At 46.5% G+C, this 26,667-nt stretch overlaps 1 protein-coding gene across 7 annotated transcripts in view; it reads left to right on the top strand.

Annotated features, from left to right (window-relative positions):
- rxrba (retinoid x receptor, beta a) overlaps nucleotides 1–26,667 on the top strand; it is a 68,642-nt gene that overhangs the window by 20,247 nt on the left and 21,728 nt on the right. For 4 of the 7 annotated variants that reach the window (XM_068009706.1, XM_068009708.1, XM_068009712.1 and 1 more), the window contains 5 exons: nucleotides 4,431–4,657; nucleotides 8,153–8,309; nucleotides 10,138–10,317; nucleotides 11,553–11,734; nucleotides 16,619–16,696. In XM_068009706.1, coding sequence (XP_067865807.1) covers nucleotides 4,431–4,657; nucleotides 8,153–8,309; nucleotides 10,138–10,317; nucleotides 11,553–11,734; nucleotides 16,619–16,696 — 824 coding nt within the window. The remainder of the gene's footprint in view (nucleotides 1–4,430; nucleotides 4,658–8,152; nucleotides 8,310–10,137; nucleotides 10,318–11,552; nucleotides 11,735–16,618; nucleotides 16,697–26,667) is intronic. The other 3 variants (XM_068009707.1, XM_068009710.1, XM_068009709.1) reach the window with 3 other exon arrangements.

Below are 26,667 nucleotides of genomic sequence, written 5' to 3'. Positions count from 1 at the left end.
TCTCCCATAAACGTGGTGTCAGTTTCCACATATGTAACATCAAGCTCTGCCTCACCACCGCCACCCTCAGCCCTCCAGTGCTTCTGATTTGTCATGCTGCTTGTCCAGCATCCAGGACTGGATGGGTAGAAATTTCCCCCATCTTAATATTGGGAAGATCAAAGGCATAGCCTTCAGTCCCTGCCACAAACTCTCTTCTCTAGCCACTGACTCCATCCCGCTCCCTGGTAACTGTCAGAGGCTGAACCAGAATGTTTGCTACCTTGGCGTCCTATTTGTCCCTGACATGAGTTCCCCACCATGTTTCCACTCCATCCCCAAGACTGCCTGCTTCAGCCTCTGTAACATCACTCGTCTTTGCCCCGCCTCAGTCTATCTGCTGCTAAAACCCTCATGCATGCCTTTGTTATCTCTAGACTTGACTAATCTGATGTCTGGCGTCGCGTCTTCCACCTTGAGCTCACCCAAAACTTTGCTGCCTGTAAATAACTTGCACCAAGTCCCATTAGCTGTCACCTCTGTGCTTGCTGGCCTCCATTGGCTCCTGCTCCAGGAATGCCTAAGTTTTAAGTTTCTCTTCCTTGCAAGTAAATCCCTCAGTGATCTTGCCCCTCCCTAGCTCTGTAACCTCTTCCAGCCCTACAACCCAAAGATCTCTGCACTACTGGTGCACTACTCCTGTCTTCTTCCTCATCAAGGCATTTGTAGTAGGTTGGCATCCTTCCATCTGTGAAAGATGATGGACACGCAACAAACAATCCATTTAGGTGGGGGTGTCTTCCATTAGTGCACCTTTGCTGATGGCTGTGAAGGCCAATCCTTGAGAGGCAGGTTCTGCCACAAGTCCCTTACTTGAAAATGCCAAATGATACTGTGAGTTGTTTTTGATGTTGGCATCTGTTGCCAAGCTGCTTTAGCAACTGGTCATCTTGGTAGTGCACACCAGTCCACAGGATGTGTCGCCATTTCCCTCCTTCACCAGCTAGTGACTCTCGGGTGCGATAGTCGACATTTAGATCCTTCATGTCACGCTTGCAAGCATCCTTGAAGCGGAGCCTTGGGCTCCCCACTGGTTGTCTGGCTCTGGCTACCTCAGCATACAGAAGGTCCTTGGGTATGCGACTGTCTTCCATCCTGCGGACGTGCCCAATTCACCGAAGCCGCCTCTGTTTGATTAGTGCCAACTCACTTGGCAGCTCTGCCTTTGAGAGGACTGCTGCATTTGTGATTTTGTCCTGCCAGGATATGCCCACAATGCACCGCAGACAGCGAAGATGGAAATTATTGAGCTTTTTTTCCCCATGTTTCACAGCCATACATCAAAGTGCTGAGAACACAGGCCTTATAAACCATCAGCTTGGTCCTAAGGGTCAGCTTGGTGTTATGTGCGTTTCGCAAGTTGGCCAAAGTTGGAAGCTGCTTTCCCTATGTGTGTATCGAGCTCTGCATCAAGGGACAGATTGTCTGTCACCGTGGACCCAAGGTAGCAGAATTTGCTAACCACTCTCAGCAAACAAAGCTTACATGATGCACAACATAAACCCAACAATTAAGACATTACATGACCTGAAAGTAGCCAAGACAGCCATGCAAAGGAGAAGGAGATACTGTGCAAACAAACACTGGATCAGCTTCTGTCAAGAAATCCAGACTGCCTGTGACAAAGAAATCTACGAGCTATGTACGAAAGGATCAAGAGGGCGTTTGGCCATGTCATCGCAGATGGTGAAATACTCACCAGCAGAAGTCAACAGATGTCCCGCTGGGCCGAACACTACTGTGAGCTGTACTCCTGTGAGTCAGACATCCCCCAGTCTGCACTCGATTCTCTCCCACAACTTTCTGTCATGGATGAGTTTGTTGAAGAACCCTCATCACTGGAGCTCAAGAAGGCCATAGACCGCCTAGCGAACAGATGGAATCCCAGCCGAACTGCTCAAGCACATAAAATACCATCTATTGCCACACCTTTATGACCTCCTCCTCTGCTGGAAAGTAGGCTCTGCTCCACAGGAGACGTGTGATGCCAAAAACATCACACTACAAAAACAAAGGCGACAGAGGAGACAGCAACAACTGCAGGGGCATCTCATTCCTTAGCATCATGGGGAAGGCCTTCGCTAGGGTCATACTTAAAGGACTCCATTTACGAGAAGAGCGAGTGTACCCGAAAGCACAGTGCAGTTTCTGTACCAGCAGATCTACTGTGGACATGAACTTCTCCATGCGCCAGCTACAAGAGTAGTGTAGAGAACAGAGTAAACCCCTTTACATTACTTTCATAGATCTCACTGATACATTTGACATCACCAGCAGAGCAGGGCTCGACAAGATTTTGGGAAAAATTGGCTGTCCACCGAAGCTCCTCAGTCTCATCTGCTCCTTCCTTGACCACATGCACTGCACTGTACAGTTTGATTGGTCCTCTTCTGACACTTTCGGAGTGAAGAATGGAGTGAAACAGGGTTGTGTCCTAGCTCCCACTCTGTTCGGCATCATCTTCTCCATGCTTCTGACCTTCACCTTTCCTGCAGATATGGAAGGAGTCTACTTGTGCATTAGGTCAGACAGCAAGTTCTACAAATCTATCAAGGCTGTAAGTGAAGACAAAAACACGTCGCTTCCTGATCAGAGAACTCCTCCGCTGATGATGCTGTGCTAGTCTCTCACATGGAAACTCAGCTACAAAGACTCATGGATTGTCTCTCCCGTGCCTGTAACTTGTTCTCCTTGACTGTAAGCACCAAAAAAAAACATGGTCCTGGGACAAGGTGTTGCATTTCTGCCCCTAATCACAATAAATAACACCCCACTGGAAGGGGTTTGCAAATTCTCCTACCATCAAGTCGCTTAGCTCTGAATTTCCCTCCCTAAAGTTTTCTGCCACTTCCTCTTTTAAGACACTCCTTAAAACCTATCTCTCCGACCAAGCTTTTGGTCACCTCTCCTAATATCTCATTATATTGAATTTTGTTTGATAAATGCTCCTGTGAAACACCTGGGGAAGTTTAACTATGTAAAAGGTATATGGAAATGTAAAAGCAAAATACTGCGAATGCTGGAAATCTGAAAAATAAAAGCAGAAAATGCTGTAAATACTCAGCAGGTCTGGCAGCATCTGTGGAGTCAAGGTGGGAGGAGTGCACTGTTTTCCCCAGTTCTACTTCTCCACAGGTCACAATATATATTTAAATGTTTACCCAGTTACCAATACAGTCAATCATAGACTCTTTCTTTTTATCCCAGAATAAAATACACCAACCAGGGTTTCTTTAATAAACAACAAAATTATCAGTTTATTATAAAATAAGACTTAAGGCATTGTTTCGTTATTGGTTAACACACACATTGAAATTTGAAAGCTCCCTTTTTACCTTAGCTGTTCTGTCTCTCTCTCTCACACATACACACACACATACTCTGGTTAACTGAAAAATAGAGGTTTTCTCTCTGGAGCTCTGTTATTTTAAAAAAAGCCAAAAAAAAAATTTGGCAAAATACTTGCTAGTTCTTGAAGAAAAAAGAGAAGATATGGAAAGATGTCAGTTGTTCCTTTTTGGTTTGGTGTCCCAAATACGCGTCGACGGCTGTCACTGAGATCTTTCTAGAACAGATCTTTTCAGGTGACGTTGAAGATCAGTTTGGTAGGCTTTCCAGGAGAAATGTGGCAACTGGGGTTCCAGGCAGGCTTTTGAGGAGAAATGAGGCATCAATTTCTCTATTTCTCACACTTGATTCTCGGGGAGTTCTCAAAAAGATGGAAGAGGGTGAGCTGACGGTGACGGCTCTCTTGGCTGGTTTTCTCCAACTACCTTCAAAACAGTTCACACCCCAACACACTGTCCAAAGCGAAATCAAAGGCAATACCTCAAGAGTCAAGCCTCCTGACCCCTATAAATCTTGACGTGTCACTTCTCCGTAAACATCTCACCCAAGTCAAAATAAAACCCGACTGGGTATTTATCTGAAGACAGGTGACTTCCAGTAAATGTTGTTTTCAAACAAGACCCCTCAATGTGCTTTCAATGACCCCAGTGGAAAAAAATCCATGGAATTCTTTTCTGTTTTTCCTAAATAAAACAATGTCCATAATTCTAAAATACATGGGTCTAACAAAAAATACAGAAGCCCCATCATAACAGGAGAGAAAAACAGAATTAGCATTTCAGGTGGATGACCTTTCAACCTGAAACATTGATTCTGTTTTTCTCTCTCCACAGTTGTTGCCGGATATGCTGAGTATTCCTGGCATTTTTGCTTTTTATATAAATGTATGTCATTGTTGCTGATGCTTATAAGGGGGTCCTGTATTTTGCTGCTGTGAGGTGAGCTGTGCTTGTTGGGGACCTGTGGTGTGACTATGAAAGGGTGAGGTGTTTCTTGCATTGCTCCCCAACTGTGAAGGTTGATCCCGTTTTCTTGCTCTGCAGATTGTGGGAGCCCTGATAGCTCTTCAGTGAATTCTCCACAGCACCGTCGGATGATGAACAGCTCACCGCCCCTGCATTCTTCCGTAATCGGGTCAGGAGCCTCGTCTTCCGCGAACTCGCCAGCCAGCAGCATTGGCTCACCTTTCTCGGTCATCAGCTCTTCCTTAGGCTCGCCCGCACTCCCATCAACCCCTTCCCTGGGCTATGGGCCAATTAGCAGCCCACAGGTGAGCGGGCGTTGCCTCCTCCTCCCTCTTGTCACCAGCCACCCAGCAGGCGAGGAGTGGTTCTATATTGAAAGTACTGCAGATTGTGTAGGGGTTTAAAGTACGAAAAGCGATTACACAGGCTAGGATTGTATTCCTTGGAATTTACAAGATTAGGCAACGATTTGATCGAGCTTTTTATGATTGCATAGAATTACACAGGATATACAGCACAGCAGCAGGCCATTGAGCCCAACCAGTCCATGTCAGTATTTATGCTCCACTCTACTGGCATAACCCTCTATTTCCTCTTCACTTATATGCTTATCTAACTTCCCCTTAAATGCATCTGTACTGTTTCCTTCAACCACTCCCAGTGGTAGCGGGTTCCACATTCTCACCACTGTCTGGATAAAGAAGTTTCTTCTAAATTCCCGATTTGATTTCCTGGTAACTATCTTACATTGATGGCCTCTAGTTTTGCTCTTCCCCTGACATGGAAACACTCTCTCTCTGTCTATTCTATCAAAACCTTTCATAATTTTAACCTGTAGTAAGTCATCCCTCAATCTTTTATTTTCAAGAGGAAAAAGAGACCCAGGCCGTTTATCCTTTCTTGAAAGGTTTAACCTCACAGTTCCGGGAAATCTTTTTTGTGGCCTCTCCAGATAGAGGGGGAACTGATAGTTTCTTTCTGTCTTGCCTATTTCCGTTGGTTGGCGAGTCTAGGGCTAGGGCACATAGTTTAAAGATTAGAGCCAGATCTTTCAGGAGTGAAATTAGGAAACATTTCTACACACACACAATGGCCGATGTTTGGAACTCTCTTCTGCGAATGGCAATCGATGCTGGATCAGTTGTTAATTTCAAAGCTGAGATTGATAGATTTCTGTTCACCAAAGGTGATGTGGTGCAAAGGCGGTTATATAGAGTTAGGATATAGCTCGACCATGATCTTATTGAATGGTGGTGGAGCAGACTCCAGGGGCTAAATGGCCTCCCCCAGTCCCAATGTTGGTTGGACTAATTGGATAGACTGCTATCCCAAGACACCCCAATGGCCTCAGTTGATAAGCGGTTGAAGGAGGCCATTTGGCCCTCCGTACCCATGCTGTCTCTTTGAAAGAGCTATCCAATTAGTCCCACTCCTCACAGTCCTGTAGATGGTTTTCCTTCAATTATTTATCTAAGAATAAATTTGAGGTTTAGAGGGCCAGAGCAACCTCTTCGCACACGGACACGCACACAGTTGTGGGGCTGTGGAATTCAATTCCAGGGTTAGGTGGTTGAGGCAGAAACTATGTCAGTGTTGAAGATGAGGTTGGTTCAGTGGGTGAAGGAATATGGAGACAAGGTAAGCAGATGTGGAAGGCAAAGGACGGCATGGACTGGTTGGGAAACATGGCCTGTCTCTCTGTTGTCTTTATGGATTCCTCGCTAAGCACCACCTAAATTGAGCCAGATGAGTAGGGCCCAGGCTTGGTTCCTCAGGCCTGTGCTGATCTGATCTGGCAGTGAGGGATACCGTGGTTGGGCTCAATATTTCTTGTCTTGGCGGGTGGGGGCTGACGGTCACTGGCCAGCCAGTGTTGCAGATCGCTTTTCCCCCCTACTGGGAAGTTTGCGCGTGTGTTTGGATTCCTGTGAGGGCAGGGTTAGAGTCAGCTGTATTCTGCTCTCTCTCCCATACCGATCTATCTGCCAACAGTCTACCATAGCTCTCAATGGAATAGCTACGTGGGCATGGTATTGGAGCATGCCCGAGCCCACTGGAGCCATTTCAACACATGGTTGGGGAAAAAGAGGGTGACCATGTTTAAAGCACCACTGTCCTTTCACTTCCTGTTGCAGATCCACCTATTTAACCCAAATTGAAGCACGCTTCCTCTCTGGTTGGTAGCTGTAGGATTCTTGTGTGCAATAAGGTTGGGGCAGCGTAACCTTACCTGGTTGGGGTCAGGATATCAAGGGTTGTGGGATCAGAAGAAATGGATCAAACTTGGGGTAAGGAATAGGTATTAACCTGGGAAATGAGGTGGGCCAAGTGGACCAAGTGACTGTGGGGGAGCACTTGGGTAAGAGTGATCATTGTATCATAACGTTTAGACATGCAATGCAGAGAAGCAAGGAACGACATAAGGTAGAACAACTAGATTGGAAGAGGGCTAATTTCTATAGCTATATATAGGCTATAGCTCTGGGGACATGGGTTCGAATCCCACAGCAGCAGAAGGTGGAATTTGAATTCAATTAATAAATCTGGAATTAAAAAGCTAGTCTAATGGTGGCCATGAAACCATTGTTTATTGTTGTAAAAACCCATCTGGTTCACTAATGTCCCAGGAAATCTGCTGTCCTTACCTAGTCTGGCCTACATGTTACTCCAGACCCACAGCAATGTGGTTGACTCTTAAATGCCCTCTGAAATGGCCTAGCAAGCCACTCAGTTGTTTCGAACTTCTACAAAGTCGATCACCTTCCAAACCTGCAACCTCTACCACCTAGAAGGACAAGGGCAGCAGATGCAGGGAACACCACCACCTGCAAGTTTCCCTCCAAGCCACACACCATCCTGACGTGGAACTATATCACTGTTCCTTCACTGTCACTGGGTCAAAATCCTGGAACTCCCTTCCTAACAGCACTGTGGGTGTACCTACCCCACATGGACTGCAGCAGTTCAAGAAGGCATCTCACCACCACCTTCTCAAGGGCAATTAGGGATGGGCAATAAATGCTGGCCTAGCCAGCGATGCCCATCTCCTCATAAACGAATAAAAAAAAATCTTCTAGACTTGGGGGAGGTACCAGAGGATTGGAGAGTGGCAAATGTGACACCCTTATTCAAGCAAGAGTGTAACAGTCCTAGCAACTGTAGGCCAGTTTAACATCAGTGGTGGGTAAGGTTTTAGAAACAATAATTAGGGGAAAAAAAAATCAACATGCACTTGGAGAGATTTGAGTTAATTAAGAATCGCCAGCACAGATTTGTAATAGGCAGATCATGCTTGACTAATTTAATTGAATATTTTAATTAAGTAACAGAGAAGATTAATGAAGGGAATGTGGTGGTGGATGGTGTTTATATGGATTGTAAGAAAGCGTTTGATAAAGTATCGCCTAAAAGGTTGATTGACAAAATTACGGCTCATGGAATAGGAGGGTTAGTGTCCAATTGGATTAAAAAAGTTGCCTTAAAGACAGAAAACAGTGAGTCGCGGTATTCTATTTGGAAACCTGTGTTTCGGGGAATTCCATTGTTGATCTGTAACATCTACAAGCTTGTCAAGCACGTTACTGTATCAAAGCCAGGCTATTGTTTAGGTGCTGGTCCACACTAGTCCTTGTGTGGTTTCCAAAATGCTACCTGATATTGATAGCAGCCAACCTCTCTCTTCCGCTCTCCTCCACCACTACCACCAACAAAAAGAATCATAAAATATAGTCTCACGCAGAGTTTTCCACCATTCTCTTCGCACAAAAGAGTAATGTTGACATTTGTTTCTTTGTTTTCAGATCAACTCCACAGCGAATATGTCGGGTTTGCATGCTGTCAGCAGCTCTGATGATGTCCAGTCGTCATTGGGGATGAACCAAGCTGTTTCTTACCCAGCTGGCTCTGCCACCTTGTCCTTGAGACGTATTTGTGCCATTTGTGGAGACAGGTCTTCAGGTAAAGTGTGTATGGGGATTCACACAGTTTATATATAGGATAATAGGTACCTGGGAGTGAGGAACAGACTGGAATCTCATCGAGGGGTTCAGATGGTTTATATATAGAATAATGAATACCTGGGCCTGAGTTCAGACTGGTATCTAATTGAGCGGTTCAGATGGTTTATATCAACACTGTTGGTTGCCTACCATTAAGTACTGTGTTGAATGGCACCACCTAGTTTCTTGAAGGTACTTTTGATTCTGGTCTGTGCTGAATTAACTCATTTCAGCAAGTGTGACAGTCAAGTACCACGATTAGCACTGTGTCCTTGTTCCACATTCACAGTCAATCAACCTGGGTTCCTTCTCCGGTTGGCTTTCTAGCAACCCCCAGGAAATGACTGTGGCCTTTAGTTCTTTACCGTGATGCATTCTGTAGTAGAAGAGCCTGCCAATATTCTGTAGGCTCCGCATGAAGTCTGAGTACTTAGTTGAGGTACCAGAGTTCAGCTACACTCAGAATGACAGTGTAGTGGCAGTGGGGGGCAGGGGGTTGCGGGAGGGCGGGGGTGTCACGGCTCTTCAGGTGAAGGGAAGGGGAGAGAAAGAAAACCGGAGGGGGTGTTAGTTAAAATGGAAGTGCGTTGCCCCATGACTTTGTCTGTCACACATATTTGATCTGTTGTACATATGTTTGGAGTATAATTGTTTGTGAGATGAGTTGTTAGCGACATTGAAATCCTTCGAGATTTTTGCAGCATTTTTTCACAATGGATTTTTGAGGGGAAGGAAGTTAATTTAAATATTGTTTTTTTTTAAAATAATCGTCGATCAAAGCCTGGCTACCCAACCCGAACCCGACTAGACCTGACTACATGTGTCAGGTTGGGGTCGGGTCTATATAATTCGAGTCCAGCATTCAGGGTCAGGTCGGGCTGCACAGTGCTGCCTCTGGGAACTCACGGGATCAGGCTCACCCATGATTCCCCACAACTCCATCTGCAGGAATAGCCTGCTTCTGGAACAGATGAACGATATTCGTGTTGGGTCGGGTTGGGTGTGAGAAACAATTCAAGGACTCGGACCCAGGTCAGGTTCCGCTTGGCTGTGGTCGGGTTGGGCCCGGGTCGGGTTTCAATTTTATACCCGAGCAGGCCTTTATCGTGTATTCACACAGTTGACAATAAAGGGCACTGAGGCAACAGTGGTTGAAATGCCCGCGAGCTAGCTTTGTTTCCCCACTGACTGCAACTGACCAATTTGTTAACCTCTCTCAGTAATTGACGAACATTTCACACCCATTGCGTTGGAAAGCCACTGCATCCCTGCATTTGACAGGCAATGTGACAGACCCTCACTTCACATGCAGCTGTAAGCAGGGGGAGACAAGAAAGAAAAGCATCAGTTCAAGGGCCAAGACAGTTAGATTGCAGGGCAGCAGTTAGATGTTACGTCAAGGGAGACATCCCACTGTTTTGGGGAAGCGTGGCGTGTTTGGTGTTTTGCGTTAAGACAAATCAGAAGTCGTACGGAATGAGCAAAGAAAATCCGGTGATAACTATGTTCTATATTTTCCCTCGCTGTGAAATAAATAATAGTTTGTATTTGGCCTCATCACAGCAGTGTGTGCTCCTCAAAGGGATTAAATAAGCAAACATGCAACATCCAGTTCAGATCACAAGGGGATTGTTAAGACTACTGAGTTATGCCATTATTTAAATACTGGGAAGCTCACTCCTAAATTTAAGGCACTGGGACCACTTATCTCCAGAAAATAATTAACGGCACTGGCCAAAACCCGTTGGAGAGGCTAACCCGACTTTTGACCTATCTGTTGTCTGTAGGCAAACACTATGGAGTGTACAGCTGCGAGGGCTGCAAGGGCTTCTTCAAGCGCACAGTGCGCAAGGACCTCACCTACACCTGCCGCGACAGCAAGGACTGCTATATTGACAAGCGCCAGCGCAACCGGTGCCAGTACTGCCGCTACCAGAAGTGTCTGGCCTCGGGCATGAAGCGTGAAGGTAGGCCGGGCTCCAGAGAGAGAGGAGGGGGTGGGGAATGATCTGGGGGTGTGTGTAATTGTTTTATTACCTATCCTGCCTCCCTCCCCCCCCCCCCCCCCCCACCCCTCCCTCCCCCGACCTTTCCCTGAAGTCGCCAATCTTTCCGATTTGCGGTTGCCCACTCAAGTATCTGTTTGCCGTGAGTGGGCATCAGCATGCTGCTTGGGCATGGAGGCCCTCAGTGTCAACCCTGCCCTCACCGGCGTCCTCGCTTGCGCCCCTTTCCAGCGGTGCCAGTCGGTCACGGGGTTCAGGCGGGTGGACCAGGCTACTTCCCTACTCCCACCCACCCCCTTTCTTAACCCAATGCTTGTACTGCACCAACTGCACACTGCCTGATCACTGGAGTATATCTATATGAGCCCAGGACACTGTGGGAGAACTATTCATGTTCCTCTTCGGAATAGTGCCAGGGGTTCTTTTATGTTCACCCGCAAGAGCAGATGGGACCTCCGTTGGGTTTAGTGTCTCATCAGAAAGATGGCGTCTCCGACTGTTGCAGGGCTGCCTTGGTACTGCAGTGGGTGCGCAGACTGGACTATGCACTCAAGTCCCTGGAGAGTGAGACTTGAACCCACGTTCTTCAGACTCCGAGGCAAAACTGGTCCTTGTGCCTTGGCAGGACCTTGCAAGCACCTGAGAAGGATGCATTTGCTCACGTGGTCATGAAGCCTTTGCGATGTCAGAACACTGGCCCACTGATATGTCCTGAACTACGCTGTATTGAGCTCTTTCCCCTGAGCTGACCCTTCATTTCACACCCTTAATGGCACTGTAGGAATTTGTGCCTTTCGTTTCTTTCTGCTGTGGCTTAATCCACCTTTTTAAAATCTCTAGCTTAGCTTGTGAGCCTATTTTTTTAATGTAATTACATCGATGTGAAAGTTTATTTTGCCCTGTCTTCATACAAGCGTTGACCCCCTGTTTAGGGCGTAGCTCCACAGACACTGGGAGCCCGCTGGTACGTTACCCAGTTGCTGGTTGCTCAGGTGTGATCACCGCATGTTGACAGGCTGTCTGACCATGTTGAACACAACGAACCGAGCTCGCTGTCGTTTCCGCACAATAGTCACACATTTGCACTTTCCTCCCCCAACCCTCCTTCCTCTCCCCATCTCTCCCCCACCCCCATTGCCCCAGTATGTACACGTTGCCCTAACTCATTCGCTGTGTATTCCTGTCCAATTCAATAGCTCTGCTCCTTTCCCCAGCCGTCCAGGAGGAGAGACAGAGAAGCAGAGAGAGGGGCGAAGAGGTGGAGTCCACGAGCGAGGTCAACGACGAAATGCCGGTGGAGAAAATTCTGGAAGCTGAGGTTGCCGTGGAGCAGAAACTGGAGCTGCAGGCAGATGGGGCGGGGAGTGAAGTGACCTCGGTAAGAGTGGTGTGGAGCGGATGGAGGCAAAGGCCAGGGCTGGGGCTGATTGTGCTTACTGTGTGTCCTCTGGGCTGTGATCCTACTCGCATCTGCCCTTGAAAGATCAGGCTTTTGCCTGTCCCACCTAAACCAGCAGGTCAGCACATAGGGACAAAGCAGTACTCAGCCCATAGTGCCATTCCGATGGGGGAGTCCCTGCGGCACATAGGAAGCTAGCTTCCTGAGGTTGAAGAGCAGTATCAGATCTCATGCACCACTCAGTTCCTCTAGTTATTACTGTCATTCCGCCTGGTTTGCCTCACAGGATTCAGTTGCAGAGAGTGGTCAATTTATGGCTCCAAGGGCCATTGAAAGGAAAAGCTTGCCATTTGGCTTGGTCTTGATTTTAGGAGGGCGAGAATGAATCCCGCACTGTCTCCTATCGACGTTGACTGTGGTCGTGTGTCTGGTCCAAATCTGGCCAGGACATTTATGCCAGGGTTGAAAATCTTGCATTCCGCATTGGTCAGAATGCTGGTGGTGCTGGTACACTTCACAGGGTGCTGTCACCGGTCTTTTGGTTTTATTAAAGTACGTTGACGCATTGTTACAGCCGTTGATTGTGGCTCCCTCACCACCAGGGAATGAAAGCAGAACCCCCTCAATGCTGCTTATGTCCCAGTGCTCTGACCTGTCCTGTCCACATGGCCTTAGACTTGGTGTTGGATTTGAGTCGAGACAGCAACCAAGCTCTGTCTGTCGAAGTGGCCAGTCGGGTGGGAGTGGGAAAGCAGTGTGACTGGGCCGAATGGGAGAGGAAAAGATTGGGAATTGGGGCAGGTGGGAGAGGGTGCTGTTGTTCCCATGCACCTGCTGCTCTTGCTCTTCTGGGTGGTAGTGGTTGCAAGTTTGAAAGGTGCTGTTGAAGGAGGCTTGGTGAGTTGCTGCAGCGCATCTTCTATTTGGTACACACTGCTGCCGCTGTGCGTTGGTGGTGGAGGGAGTGAATGTTTGTGGGCGGGGTGCCAATCAAGTGGGCTGCTTTGTCCTGGATGGTGTCGAGCTTCTTGAGTGTTGTTGGAGCTGCACCCATCCAGGCAAGTGGAGAGTATTCCATCACACTCCTGACTTCTGCCTTGTAGATGGTGGACAGGCTTTGGGGAGTCAGGAGGTGAGTTACTCACTGCAGGATTCCTAGCCTCTGACCTGCTCTTGTAGCTACAGTACTTATATGGCTGGTCCAGTCAAGTTTCTGGTCAAGGTAACCCGCAGGATGTTGATGGTAGACGATTCATTGATGATAATGCTATTGAATATCAAGGGGAGATGGTTAGATTCTCTCCTGTTGGAGATGGTCATTGCCTGGCACTTGTGTGGTGTGAGTGTTACTTGCCACTTATCAGCCCAAGCCTGGATATTGTCCAAGTCTTGCTGCATAACTTGAAGTTTGATTAATGCAGCTGAAAATGGGTTTATCACAAAAAGTAAGCATTTTTAATCACTGTACACCACGACCTGTGAGAACTCCTGTTTTAACTTACTAAAAGTGACTTTTAAAAAAATATACAAAACTATTTTCCAGCTAGGTTGGGGTGCCAGTACCTTTCTCAATTTAATAAAAAATTCAAACCTGTTCAAATCATATGAAGTGTCCTTGCTCCTCAAAGGCCTGCAAAGGAGCAAAATTCCCAACTGTGATTAATTGAAACTGAGGGTGTGGCCAATGATGTGGACAACATAATGTTTTTAAAGCTAGCACAAAAGATGGTGGAAACTCGAGTTGCGCTGAATGCAATTCGCTCGACAAATTTTGTGATCTTTTGGGCTGGTTAAGCCGACATTGGGAGAATCGCCCTGAAAGACCCAGCACAATCGAGTGGAAACTCCAGGCCCTGGATCCGTGACCTGGGATAGAATCAGTGGTCGCTGGGAAAGGTATGAGTTACACTCTGAAAAGCCCGTTTACGCTGGGAAAGTTTCGGGTTAAAAAGGGGGTTGTCAATCTGCTGGACTGCTTTAATTGAGGCTTTTGGGTAGAGGAGTTGGGGTGTGTGCTCTCTCAGCCAGTTAATCCATAATGCCACATGAGAAACTGATGAAAATGAAGGTGGGTGGCATAGAATGGAATGTAGATAGACAGAGGCCAGAAAGGGAAGAGTTCAGCTGGCCGGGCTGGTGAAATATGGATAGTGAGTAATACTGTCCAGGAATCTGTGCTGGAACCCTCTCATTTTCAATTTGTTTCAATTACTTGGATCCAGTCAGGGCAGGAAATGTGTTGAGCTTTGAAACTGAGCTAGAGGCTCTGTATTCTTGACATGGACAGGTGATTGGCGTGGGCAGGCAGGTGGCAGCGACAGTTCAGTGTATCATTTGTGGGCGGGGCGGGGGTGAAGAAAAATGATTGGAAGTATACTGTGAATGGTAAGATTCTTAAATGAGTGGAGGATGAGGGAGACGCAGGAATGTAGATACTTAAATATTTAATGGTGCGAGTGTAGATATTAAAAACCTTAATGTTTATAGAAGGGAGTGGTGTTAATACAAAAGCAAGGAAGTGATGTTGAATCTGTACAAGATTTGGCCAGATTTGGAGTATAATAAGAACATAAATAGGAGTAGGGGTAGGCCATTTGGCCCCTCAAGCCTGCTGTGCCATTCAGTAAGGTCATGGCTGATCTGATTGTGGCCTTAACTCCACTTTCCTGCTTGTTCCCCATAACACTTGAACTCCCTTGTAGATCAAAAATCTGTCTAACTCAGCCTTGAATATATTCAACGAGTACTGTTTAAAGTTCTTGGCAACCTATTAGATAAAAAGGAAGCAGTTTCGTTAAAATGCCCCTGTCTTAGCCTCAGGATTCCCAGCCAGTTAATTATGTTGGAAGTCCAGAGAATATTATTAGGCAGGCAAATGTACTTAGGCAACTTTTGCACAACGAGAACCCACAAATGGCTTGAGATCAATGGTGGTGCTATTGGTTGAAGGGGGAATAGTGCCTCCCAGCTCTGATAGCGTCCTGGGATCTCTCTTACATCCACCTGAACTAGGAACACATCCTGTTCCACAATCACTATTCATCCGAGAGGAAATCTTGACTGGTGCCTACACACTTGCACACCCACTAGCACTTACATACATGTACTTGCGTGCATGCTGCTGGATGGGATTTCAACCCAAGGCTTTCTGACCCCTGTGCTTCAGTACCACCCTGAGCAGGTGTACATACCCACTGAGGCAAAACAGTGACAGATGTGCCATGTGGTTAGATTTCAGCTGATCTGCACTCTACATACTGTTACTGTTGAAAACAGGAGTGCTGCACGGCAATGTCTGTTTCTGGTAACATTTACCCATCTCACTATTTATATGTGTATGTATCTGTCATTGGCTCCCAGCAGGCCACTTCATTGATCTCCCAGCAAGGCAGATTGTAGTTCATCGAGCCCATTGATTTCGCAGGACTACCCCTCAGACTTGCACTGCCCCACCTGCTGTGTTCCTGTGCTTGGATGCGAGGTTCCTTTTCACCCCGATCTTTGATGAGGCTGCCCGGCACCCTGGGAGAAAAATCACCCCCTGTCCACCAACCCCTGCCCCCTCCCCACTTTGTCAGTAGCACGACTTCCTGCTCGCCCGGATTTTGTCTTGCGAGCGTCCTGACTTTTCCCCCGTCTGAAGGCTTGCTTTACCTGCTGTTTGCAATGCCTCCCGCTGCTGCCTATGTGGCACCTCTGATTCCTCTCTCTCCCCCACCCCCCCCCCCCCTCCATCTCCCCCCACCCCCACCCCATTCCTCCAGCCCCAAAGGTCTCCACCAATGATTGGACTGTCTAACACACAGGGATCCCTCCTACAGCAAGCTCCCCACTGTCAGTCCCCAAGTCAGTACACCAAGTGGAATGTCCTTCAGTAGCAAGGCTTGCCCATGTTACGGTGCCAATGGGGCAGCATCAGAGCTGTTGGAGTGACGAGTAAGGAAGTCTTGCTGTAGTTGTATAGGCTGTTGATGAGACCGCACCTGAAGTACTATGTATGGTTTTGGTCTCTCTGTACGAAAGGAAGGATATGCTTACCTTGGAGGACGTGCAACAAAGGTTCACCAGATTGATTCATTGGATGAGAGGGCTGTCCTGTGAGGAGAGACCTGAGTAGAATATTCTTTGGAGTTTAGAAAACTGGGCGGTGATCTCATGGAAGTGTACAAAATTCTGAGAGTGCTTGACAGGGTAGATGATGCGAAAATATTTCCCCCTGGCTGTGGAATCTAGAACACAGGGTCACAGTCTCAGAATAAGGGGTCGGCCATTTAAGACTGAAATGAGGAGAAATTTCTTCATTCAAAGGTTGTGAATCTTTGGAATTCTCTACCCCAGAGAGCTGTGGATGCTCAGTCATTGAGTGTAATCAGCACTGATTTCTGGGCTCTTAAGGGAATGGAGGAGTATGGAGATAGAGCAGGAAGGTGGAATTGAGGGCGGAGTTTAGCAGTGATCTTATTGACTGGCGGAGCAGACTCAAAGGGCCTAACCCCTGCCCCTATTTTCATCGTTCCTAAAGCACAGCTTCCATCAGCTAAGAGGGTGCCCGGGATTTGATTTCAAAGGGAAGGCCTCTGATTTCGATCACCCACCTCCTCTCCCTTCCTATCTGCCCTCCCACCCCCATCCAGGCCCGACAGAGGCAGTTCCGTCGGGAACTGCGCTGTCTTATAGAGAGTCGAACCGGATCAAAGGAGCATTTCCTGCCACTCTTGCTGGGAGCTTGCCCCCTGGTTGGCAGCACCCGCCCAAAGGGCTACCCTCGGGAGTCCGTTCGCGATGTGCCCGCTCGTCCTGACTTTTAACTTGTGTTTAATCCCATTTCCGATCTGCTCCTAACTTCCGTCTCTCTGCCATCAGATCGATGCGATTTCTCAAGTATTCGCTGACGCCGAGCCCCAAGCCACAGTCATTCGTCGTGTGATAACAGCCAAAAAAGTAACTCCCTTTCTTGCATGGCTCTTTTTGTTGCAGTAACTGAGGGGGAGGGCAGGGATGGTTGGATTCTCAGTACTACATTGCAAGGTAGGGTTGTCTATTCAACTAGCTAGTTATGTTTTCAAATCTATGTGCAAAGGTTTGGTGGGGGCGTTACAGGATGGGTGGCCATTTCTATGCCCAACTGTTAATCGCAAGGACCCCTGCTGATGACAAACAGCCCAACTCCACAGCGCGCCCATCTTCTCACCCCTCCCCTCCCAATTCCCCTCTACTCACCTCCCCCTCTTATGACCCTCTGGCTTCCCCCTCCCCCCGCTTCCACTACCTCCCGGCTCTCTTTCACCCCCCCCAAATTCCCCTCTACTCCTCTCCCCCTCTTATGTCTCACCGGCTTCCCCCTCCCACTTCCCCCTCCCACGTCCCCCCTTCCCCTGCCCTCTTCCCCCGCACTCTTCCCCCTCCCAGGTCCCCGCTTCACCCTCCCTGGTCCCACTTCACCCCCCCCCCCCTCCCAGGTCCCCCCCTCCCAGGTCCCCGCTTCCCCCTCCTGCTTCCCGCTCCCAGCTCCCCGCCTCCCCCTCCCTCCCCCCTCCCCCGCCTCCCAACAGCAGCAAATTAAATTGTTTTTTTAGGGAAGATAAGCCACACATTTCTCAATAATTAAAAAAAATGCATGTTGTATTAGCTGGCTGCTAATGACACAGCGAAATAAGTGTTTTATTCGTTGAGGCTTTTGAGGTCCTACATACCAGACAGTGAGAGGCAGGTATCTGAATTTAACATAACTGTGATTTATAAATAAAGTGTCTTTGTGTAAGTATATATCTACCTTCGTAACATTCCTACTGGGGCACTGCAATCTGGTGAAAACTGCTATGCAAATATTTCTTTGAGGAATTCATTCCAGGGCAAAACGTTCACGCCCCAATTGTCATTTTAATGATATTTCCAACATTAATTTAACAGTGGTCTGTTTACAGCTGCTGCTGCATTATCTTTTGCCAGTGAATCACTCCAAACGCTTTCTGGAAACAATTTAATCCGCCATTTTCTTATGGCCAAAATTTCTAATGTTCCAAATATATCCAAGAAAATTACATATTTCACACTGATTGCTACATTTATTAATTGAATTGACATTTGTGTATTTTAATAGCTTGATTGGAGTTTTTAAATTGTCGGCCTCAGCCTCCCTCAAAAGCCTGGGGTTGGATTTGGCACTTGGCTGTAATTCTGTTAGCTGAATGGAGATTGGCCAGCCTTCGCATGTGCATTTGGTACCCATTTTCTCCGGATGCAGCTGCATAATATGCTGAATATTTTTCTTCAGCTTAAAGCGGTTTCTACTCCATTTTCAAAAATGTTAGAGGAATAGCTTGAGGCTAAATTTCAAGAGCTTTTTTCAGGTGAAGTTTCTCTTGGAATGTGTTTTGTCAGTGTAAAGTCAAAATGACAGGCTGATGATTGTACACTTGTTGTAGCTTTTGTCTTGCCTTCTATAAGCTTTAGAAAGTGTAATGAGCTGAGAGAGAGAGGGACGTCTTTCCTCGTCACTATTCGTTCAGTTTTCAAAAAGAACAAGTTGAATTTTGAGCAAACAGAAATTGTCTTCTTATCTCCGTGCAGAAATTCTAAATGTTCTAATTGTAACCAGCATTGAGGCAGGAAAAGAAAGGAAGAAATGCAGATAAATAGTGTTTCCTCACGCTAATTTACCATTTTAAAAGAAAAAAAAACAGGCTGCTTGAATTTTGAAAGTAATCAATATATCTCGGAGTGGAAATGGGAGGTGCAATAGAGCAGCAAAAGAGGATGTGTGGGCCTCTCTTCTCTCGCCCTGCAACCTGGAAAGGGGGACGGGGGGGGTGGTGCGTCGGGTGTGATTCAGTTATTCAAGGGAAGAGTGGATGGAAGCTTGGTAGAGCAAAGTGGAAGAGGGTCTGTGTGTAGTTCAAAAGGAGGAGGTAGGAATAGTGAGTCCCTCTCACTAAAAATGGTGGTAGAAGGGGGTTGGAGGAGAGGGATGGTTGGGGTGACGGAGTGGGGGAAAGCACCGTTGATGGTTGAGTTTGGGCAGGAAGCCCCAAGAGTGCCACATTTTCCACTGGAAAATGTAGCCTGTAGGCCTGTGTCCAGGTCACGCAGCCCCACTCACCAGCTCCCATCTGAAAGGAAGGGTGAAAAACACAGAGCAGAGGCTTAGAGAGAGAAACAAAGATAAAAGGTCCTGCGTTGCAGCCATGAACCCTTCACTAAAGTTTCTCCATTTCATTTAAATAAAGAACTTCCTGACTGATTTCTGTAAAATGAGATTGGCCAGTAGCTGTGTTTGCACAAGCTGGTGTCTCATCTTTCAAACCTCTCATTTCATCTGATCTCCGTCAATATTTGTTACATTTTAAGGGAGGTGGCCTTGCTGCTCTTTCAGCATTGCATCTTGGTTCTGTCTGCTTAGCATTCAGACCCCAGTTTAAAGTTTCCATCTTGAGCTGTAGCCCAGTTCTATTTGTCTATAGTGATCAAGGCGACATAGTCTCACCTCTGGGGAGAGGGACTCAGTTGATGACTACAGGATAGTGGTGTCTTATAGCAGTAGAACTGAAGAGGGGAGACAGTGGAAGCGGTAATGTCCTGGTAACAAAGTGTTGAAGAAACCCATTTCTAGGCACGGCCCAGGGCGGGTGGTAGAATGTATCTTAATATGTTCTGCAGCTGACCACTGAGAAACATCAGCATTTGCTCCACATTTGCATGGCCACATCACATTAACGGTATGCACCCTACTTAAGGGGTTGTATCTGCTGGGCAAGTCTGCCATGGAATGATGTTGTATTTTCAGCACAGAAACAGGCCATTCAGCCCAACACTCTGGTGTCTATGCTCCATTCGAGCCTCCTTCCACCCCTCTTCATCTTAACCCCATCAATATATCTTACCATTCCTTTCTCCTTCATGTAGCTATCGAGCATCCCCTGAAATGCATGTATGCTGCTCTCCTCAGCCATGCTGTGTGGCAGAGAGTTCCGTATACTAACCACTCGCTGGGTAAAGAGGTTTCTCCTAAGTCCCAGATTGGATTTATTAGTGACTATTATATTTGTCGTCCCGAGTTCTGGCCTCCCCCAGAAACCCTTTCATATTCATCTTGCATTTAGCCAGCATTTTTCATGACCGAAGGACATAAAAAGAAAGGAAGACTTTCATTTATATAGTGCCTTTCACTGCCACTGCACATCTCACAGCGCTTTACAGCCAATGAAGTACTTTTTGAAGTGTAGTCATTGTTGTATTGCAGGAAACGCAGCAACCAATTTGCGCACAGTAAGCTCCCACAAACAGTGACGTGATAATGATCAGATAATCTGCTTTTGTGATGTTGATTGAGGGATAAATATTGAGCAGGACACTGCCTTTGAAGTGCGTTTGAAGTGTAGGATTGCAAGACTGGTTCAGATGAAGTCCTCCATTGGGCCCATTTGATGTGTCCTTCCAGAATGTCCAGCCCTACCCCCCTCCTGTTCCTGTAACCGTATATTTCTCAAATAAGCCCAGTGTCCTGACTTTGACGGCCCTTCCTGGAAATCGCCATCCTATGACATGAGTAAACGGGCCTACTGTCCAATATTAGTATCTTTTGATCCAGTAGAATGAGATGGGAGAAAGTCTTGGTACTATGGATTTCCCAGCTGGCCTCCTCACTGAGTCACATCCGATATTTTGTACTGCTCTGCCATTTCTATGTTGAGGTTGAACAAGCGAAAAGAAAATGACGTGGTCTGTCTGATTCTGTGGAAACCATGACTGCATAGATGGAGCCTGTGCTATCTGTTCAAGCAGACTTCCTAAGTGGGGACTCGTTGGACTCTTGGAGCCAGGATATGATCATTCACTGCAGCCAGTTCTTGCTCCTTATTTACTACTTGGGACTAACATATCCTAGTAATTCTGCTTTAGAGTCTGAATAAATTCCGATGTCTAATGGTGATAGCAACTTCTATTTATGCAGCACCTTTAAACCATCCGAAGGCGTTTCACAGGAGCATTATCAAACAAAATTTGACCTTGAGCAGCATATGGGCTAGTAGGAGAGGTGTGAGGTGGGTTTTAAGGAATGTCTTAAAGGAGGAAAGAGAGCTAGAGAGGTGCAGAAGTTTAGGGAGGGATTTCCAGAGTATAAGGCACGACTGCCAGTGGTGGTGTGATTAAAATCGGGGATGCTCAAGAGGTCGGAAGTGAAGGAGGGCAAAGATCTCGGAAGGTTGTAGGGCTGGAGCAGCTTACAGAGGTAGGGAGGGGTGAGACTGCGGAGGGGTTTGAAAACAAGGATGAGAATTTTAAGATCTAATTGTACGCCAGTGTTTGAGTGAACGCCTGGTGTTTAAACCCACTCGTTAATCTGTTTTAGCACACCAGCTAGTGCTGGGTGCGTAGTTTGAAAGAAGATTTCTGAACTTCAGTAGAATGCTATTTGGATATTAGTTGTGGTTGAAGAGGTTGTTGTAAATTATAACTGAATGATGATCCCTCCACTCAGAGGATTCTTGAAGGGAGAAGTCTCCAGATAACATGCACAACTGACAGACCTTGCAGTGGGAACAAGGGCTCAGAGGATATTTTTTTTTTTCAGCACAGTACAGGCCCTTTGGCCCACGATGTTGCGCCGAACCTTTAACCTACTCGAAGATCAATCTAACTACCTACCCTTCATTCTACTATCATCCATGTACCTATCCAAGAGTCGCTTAAATGCCCCTAATGTATCTGCTTCTACTACCACCGCTGGCAGTGCATTCCACGCACCCACCACTCTCTGTGTAAAGAACCTACCTCTGACATCTCCCCGAAACCTTCCTCCAATCACCTTAAAATTATGCCCCCTGGTGATAGCCCTTTCCACCCTGGGAAAAAGTCACTGGCTATCCACTCTATCTATGCCTCTCATCATCTTGTACCCCTCTATCAAGTCACCTCTCATCCTTCTTCGCTCCAATGAGAAAAGCCCTAGCTCCCTCAATCTTTCTTCGTATGACATGCCCTCCAGTCCAGGCAGCATCCTGGTAAATCTCCTCTGCACCCTCTCTAAAGCTTCCACATCCTTCCTATAATGAGGCGACCAGAACTGAACACAATATTCCAAGTGTGGTCGAACTAGGGCCTTATAGAGCTGCAGCATAACCTCGCGGCTCTTAAACTCAATCCCCCTGTTAATGAAAGCCAACACCCCATACGCCTTCTTAACAACCCTATCAACTTGGGTGGCAACTTTGAGCGATCTATGGATATGGACCCCAAGATCCCTCTGTTTCTCCACACTACCAAGAATTCTGTCTTTAAGCCTGTATTCCGCATTCAAATTCGACCTTCCAAAATGAATCACTTCACACTTTTCCAGGTTGAACTCCATCTGCCACTTCTCAGCCCAGCTCTGCATCCTGTCAATGTCCCGTTGCAACCTACAACAGCCTTCCACACTATCCACAACTCGAGCAACCTTTGTGTCATCGGCAAACTTGCTAACCCAGCCTTCCACTTCCTCATCCAAGTCATTTATAAAAATCACAAAGAGCAGAGGTCCCAGAACAGATCCTTGTGGAACACCACTGGTCACCGAGCTCCATGCTGAATACTTACCATCTACTACCACCCTCTGACTTCTATGGGCCAGCCAATTTTGTATCCAGACAGCCAACTTTCCCTGAATCCCATGCCTCCTTACTTTCTGAATGAGCCTACCATGGGGAACCTTATCAAACGCCTTGCTAAAATCCATATACACCACATCCACTGCTCTTCCTTCATCAATGTGTTTTGTCACATCTTCAAAGAATTCAATAAGGCTTGTGAGGCATGACCTGCCCCTCACAAAGCCATGCTGACTGTCTCTAATCAAACCATGCTTTTCCAAGTAATCATAAATCCTGTCTCTCAGAATCCTCTCCAATAATTTGCCCACTACCGTCGTAAGACTGACTGGTCTATAATTCCCAGGGTTATCCCTATTCCCTTTCTTGAACAAGGGAACAACATTTGCCACCCTCCAATCATCTGGTTTTACTCCAGTGGACATTGAGGACGCAAAGATCATCGCCAAAGGCGCGACAATCTCTTCTCTCGCTTCCCGTAATATCCTTGGGTCTATCCCGTCTGGCCCCGGGGACTTATCTGTCCTCATGTCTTTCAAAGTTTCCAGCACATCCTCCCTCTTAACATCAACCTGTTCGAGCATATTGTTCATCTGCTCAGCGTGGTCGCCAGTGTGATGGGTGAGGGAAGGTATTGTCAATTAATTCAACAACAACAAGCTGTCACAGAGATGATAGGCCGAATGGCCACCTCCTGTCCTAAGGTTTCAACAACTGGGTGAAGTAAAATAGAAAATGCTGGAAATATGCAGCAGGTCTGGCGGCATCTGTGGAGAGAGAAGCAGTTAATGTTTCCAGTCAATGATCTTTCATCAGAACTGGAAGATGTTAGAGATGTAACAGGTTTTAAGCAAGTACAGAGGCAGGGAAAAGTAAGAGGAGAAAGAATGATAGAATGGTTACAATACAGAGGGAGGCTGTTTGGCCCATCATGTCCATACCGGCTCTCTGTGAGAGCAACTCGGCTCGTCCCACTCGCCTGCCTTTCCTCCGTAGCCCTGCAAATTTTTTCTCTTCAGATAACTATCCAATTACCTTTTGAAAGCCATGACTGAATCTGCCTCCACCACACTCTCAGGAAGTGCATTCTAAACCTAGCCACTCGCTGCGTAAAAAAACGTATTCCCCCATGTCGTCTCTGGTTCTCAACCCTTCCGTCAACAGGAACAGTTTCTCCCTGGTCTATTCTGCTCATATCCTTCATGATTTTGAACAAAAGGTAATGTCTGTGATAGGGTGGAAGGCAGGAGTGATTAAATGACAAAAGTGATGATGGTACAAGGCAAAAAGGGGGTGGTAATGGGGCAGGTAAAAGAATAGAAGATGAGTCCAGAGGAGGTGTACATGTGAAAAGTAGAATACCAGAGGAAACGGGGAAAATCCAGCAATGCAAAGGCTTTCATGGCCTGGGACTGTGGCTGGGAAATGTGGATAGGCCCCAAACTAGGTGAAATCTCTTCACACTGTCCTGTAGTCAGTCACACCTAGGATGAGGGGCGCTCAGGTTCTTTTAGATTCAGAGCAGTTCCTTCTGATTTCCAGCAGAGCTAATGCTTTTGTAACGCATCAAGTGCGGAGATGCCCTGAACAATTTATTAATGCAGCACTGAGGTTTCAAAGTGCAGGATCCACAAAGGTGGAAGCAGGGGAGAGATTCTTTGTTCTCTCCTCTTTCTCAATAGATTGAACTCATGGATTCATTGACATTGCACAGTTGTTTCATCAAGGAAATGGGAAATTAGTGTGTTCTGGATAGCTATCAATCAAAAGATTAATGCTTCGGTTCAGATAATCTGACTTCAGGGCTCTGTCCAACAGAGTTGAGTGTGTGACTGTCTCTCTCCATTGTTACTGGGTTTCAGCTAGAGAAACCTCAGTGAAGCTGCAAAGCTCATTGTGCTAGACATGGGCAGGGGTTACAGAGGAGATTGATGAGTAGGTTGGGGGGGGGTGGGGTTGGAGAGGGGTGGGAAGGAGCAGTGGTGGGAGATTGCTTGGGGGTATTTAGGATGCAACTTTCCATTTCCTGCTAGCTGTGATTACGGAGGTGTGGCTTGGACAGAAGGAGCATTGGCAAATGGGCAGCAGGATGTTTCTCAAGAGTCAGTCTCCTCGACTGTTAGCTGGTCGCAGAGAGGTTGGAAAATGAGCAGAAAAGATGAATGGGGAGAGGAGAGTGTCTGTCCATAATAACAATTATGTAAGGTTTTATGCAATAGAATCATCGAATAGTTACAATACAGAAGGAGACCACTCAGCTCATCTCGCAACTCATCTAGTCCCACTCCCCCACCATTTCCCCGAAGCCTTTAGATAATTATCCAATTCCCTTTTGAAAGCCACGATAGAATCTGCCTCCACCACACACTCAGGCAGTGCATTGCAGATCCTAACCATCCGGCCTCTGGTTCTTGACCCTTCTGCCATTGGGAACAGTTCCTCCTTATCTACTCTGTTCAGACCCCTGATGATTTTGAACACCTCAAACAAATCTTCTCTCAACCTCCTCTTCTTTAAGGAGAAAAACCCCAGCTTCTCCAATTTATCCATATAACTGAAGTTTCTCATTTATGGGACCATTCTCGTAAACCTTTCTGCACTCTTTTTAAGTGTGGTGCCCAGAATTGGACACAATACTTCAGTTGAGGCTATATGAATAGGAAGGGAATAGAGGGATATGGGCCCCGGAAGTGCAGAAGGTGTTAGTTTCGGCAGGCATCAAGATCGGCGCAGGCTTGGAGGGCCGAATGGCCTGTTCCTGTGCTGTACTGTTCTTTGTTCTTTAAATGTGTATTTAATAAGGGTTCACCTTCCTTTCATACTCTATGCCTCTATTTATAAAGCCTAGGATTATTAACCACTTTCTCATCTGCCCTGCCACCTTGAATGATTTGTGCACATATATCCCTAGGTCCCTCTGCTCCTGCACTCCTTTTAGAACTGTAGGTGTCCTAATACAGACCACCTGGGAACCTTGCAATGGCAGCATCTTACTTGGTATCTCAGTCATGTTCTCTGCCTCCATGTGTAAATCCCCTTTTTGGTCCCTAATCAACCCTACTTGTCCTTTCTATATGCCTATAGAAGACTTTGAATTCCCTTATATGTTAGCTGCAGTCTCTTATACTCTCCCTGTTGCTCTTATTCTTTTCTTTCCATATTCAGCCTGGTTCTCAACCTGACATCTGTCATATGCACCCTTTTTTTGCTTCACCTTACTTTCTATTTCTTTTGTATTCCAGGGATTTCTAGCTTTGTTTGTCCTATCTTTCTCCCTTGTGGAATGTACCTCAACTGTACCCAAGCTATCTCCTCTTTAAAGGCAGCCGTCGTTCAATTCCAGTTTTTCCTGCCAATCTTTGATTCCAATTTACCTGGGCCAGATCCCGTTCTCAACCCAATGAAGTTGACCCTCCCTCAATTAATTATTTTTCCTCTGGATTGCTCCTTGTCCATTTTCATCGCTAACCTCAACCTTAAGAACATAAGAACTAGGAGCAGGAGTAGGCAATTCAGCCCCTCGAGCCTGCTCCGCCATTCAATACGATCATGGCTGATCTCATCTTGGCCTCAACTCCACTTTCCTGCCCATTTTCCATAAACCCTTCAACCCATTACTAATTAAAAATCTGTCTATCTCCTCCTCAAATTTACTCAATGTCCCAGCATCCATTGCACTCTGGGGTAGTGAATTCCACAGATTCACGACCCTTTGAGAGAAGTAATTTCTCCTCATCTCTGTTTTAAATCTGCTACCCCTTATCCTAAAACTATGGCCTCTCGTTCTAGATTGTCCCACCAGAGGAAACATCCTCTCTACGTCTACTTTGTCAATCCCCTTAATCATCTTATATATCTCAATTAGATCTCCTCTCATTCTTCTAAACTCTAGAGAATAAAGGCCTAAACTGTTCAATCTCTCTTCATAAGACTGACTCATCTCTGGAATCAATCTAGTGAACCTCCTATGATCAATTGTCCCCTAAATGTTCCCCTACTGACAATTGATCTACTTGACCCACCTCATTCCCCAGAACCAGATCCAGCAATATCTCCTTCCTCATTAGACTGGAAACATACTGATGTAGAAAAGTCTCCTGAATGCACTTTAGAAACCCCTATCCCTCTCTGCCCTTTATACTATTATGATCCCAGTCTCTGTTGGGTTAATTAAAGACCCTGATTATAACTACTCTATAGTTTTCGCACCTGTCTGTAATTTTCTTGCAAATTTGTTCCTCTGTTTCTTTCCCACTAGTTGGTGGCCTATCGAATATACCCAGCAATGTAATGGTATCTCTATTGTTAATTCTAACCAAATAGATT

The sequence above is a fragment of the Heterodontus francisci genome, chromosome 29 (genome assembly GCF_036365525.1).
Source record: "Heterodontus francisci isolate sHetFra1 chromosome 29, sHetFra1.hap1, whole genome shotgun sequence".
NCBI lineage: Eukaryota > Metazoa > Chordata > Chondrichthyes > Heterodontiformes > Heterodontidae > Heterodontus > Heterodontus francisci.
Note: the sequence above shows the minus strand (reverse complement) of the source record. Positions and strands in the feature narration are given on the sequence as shown.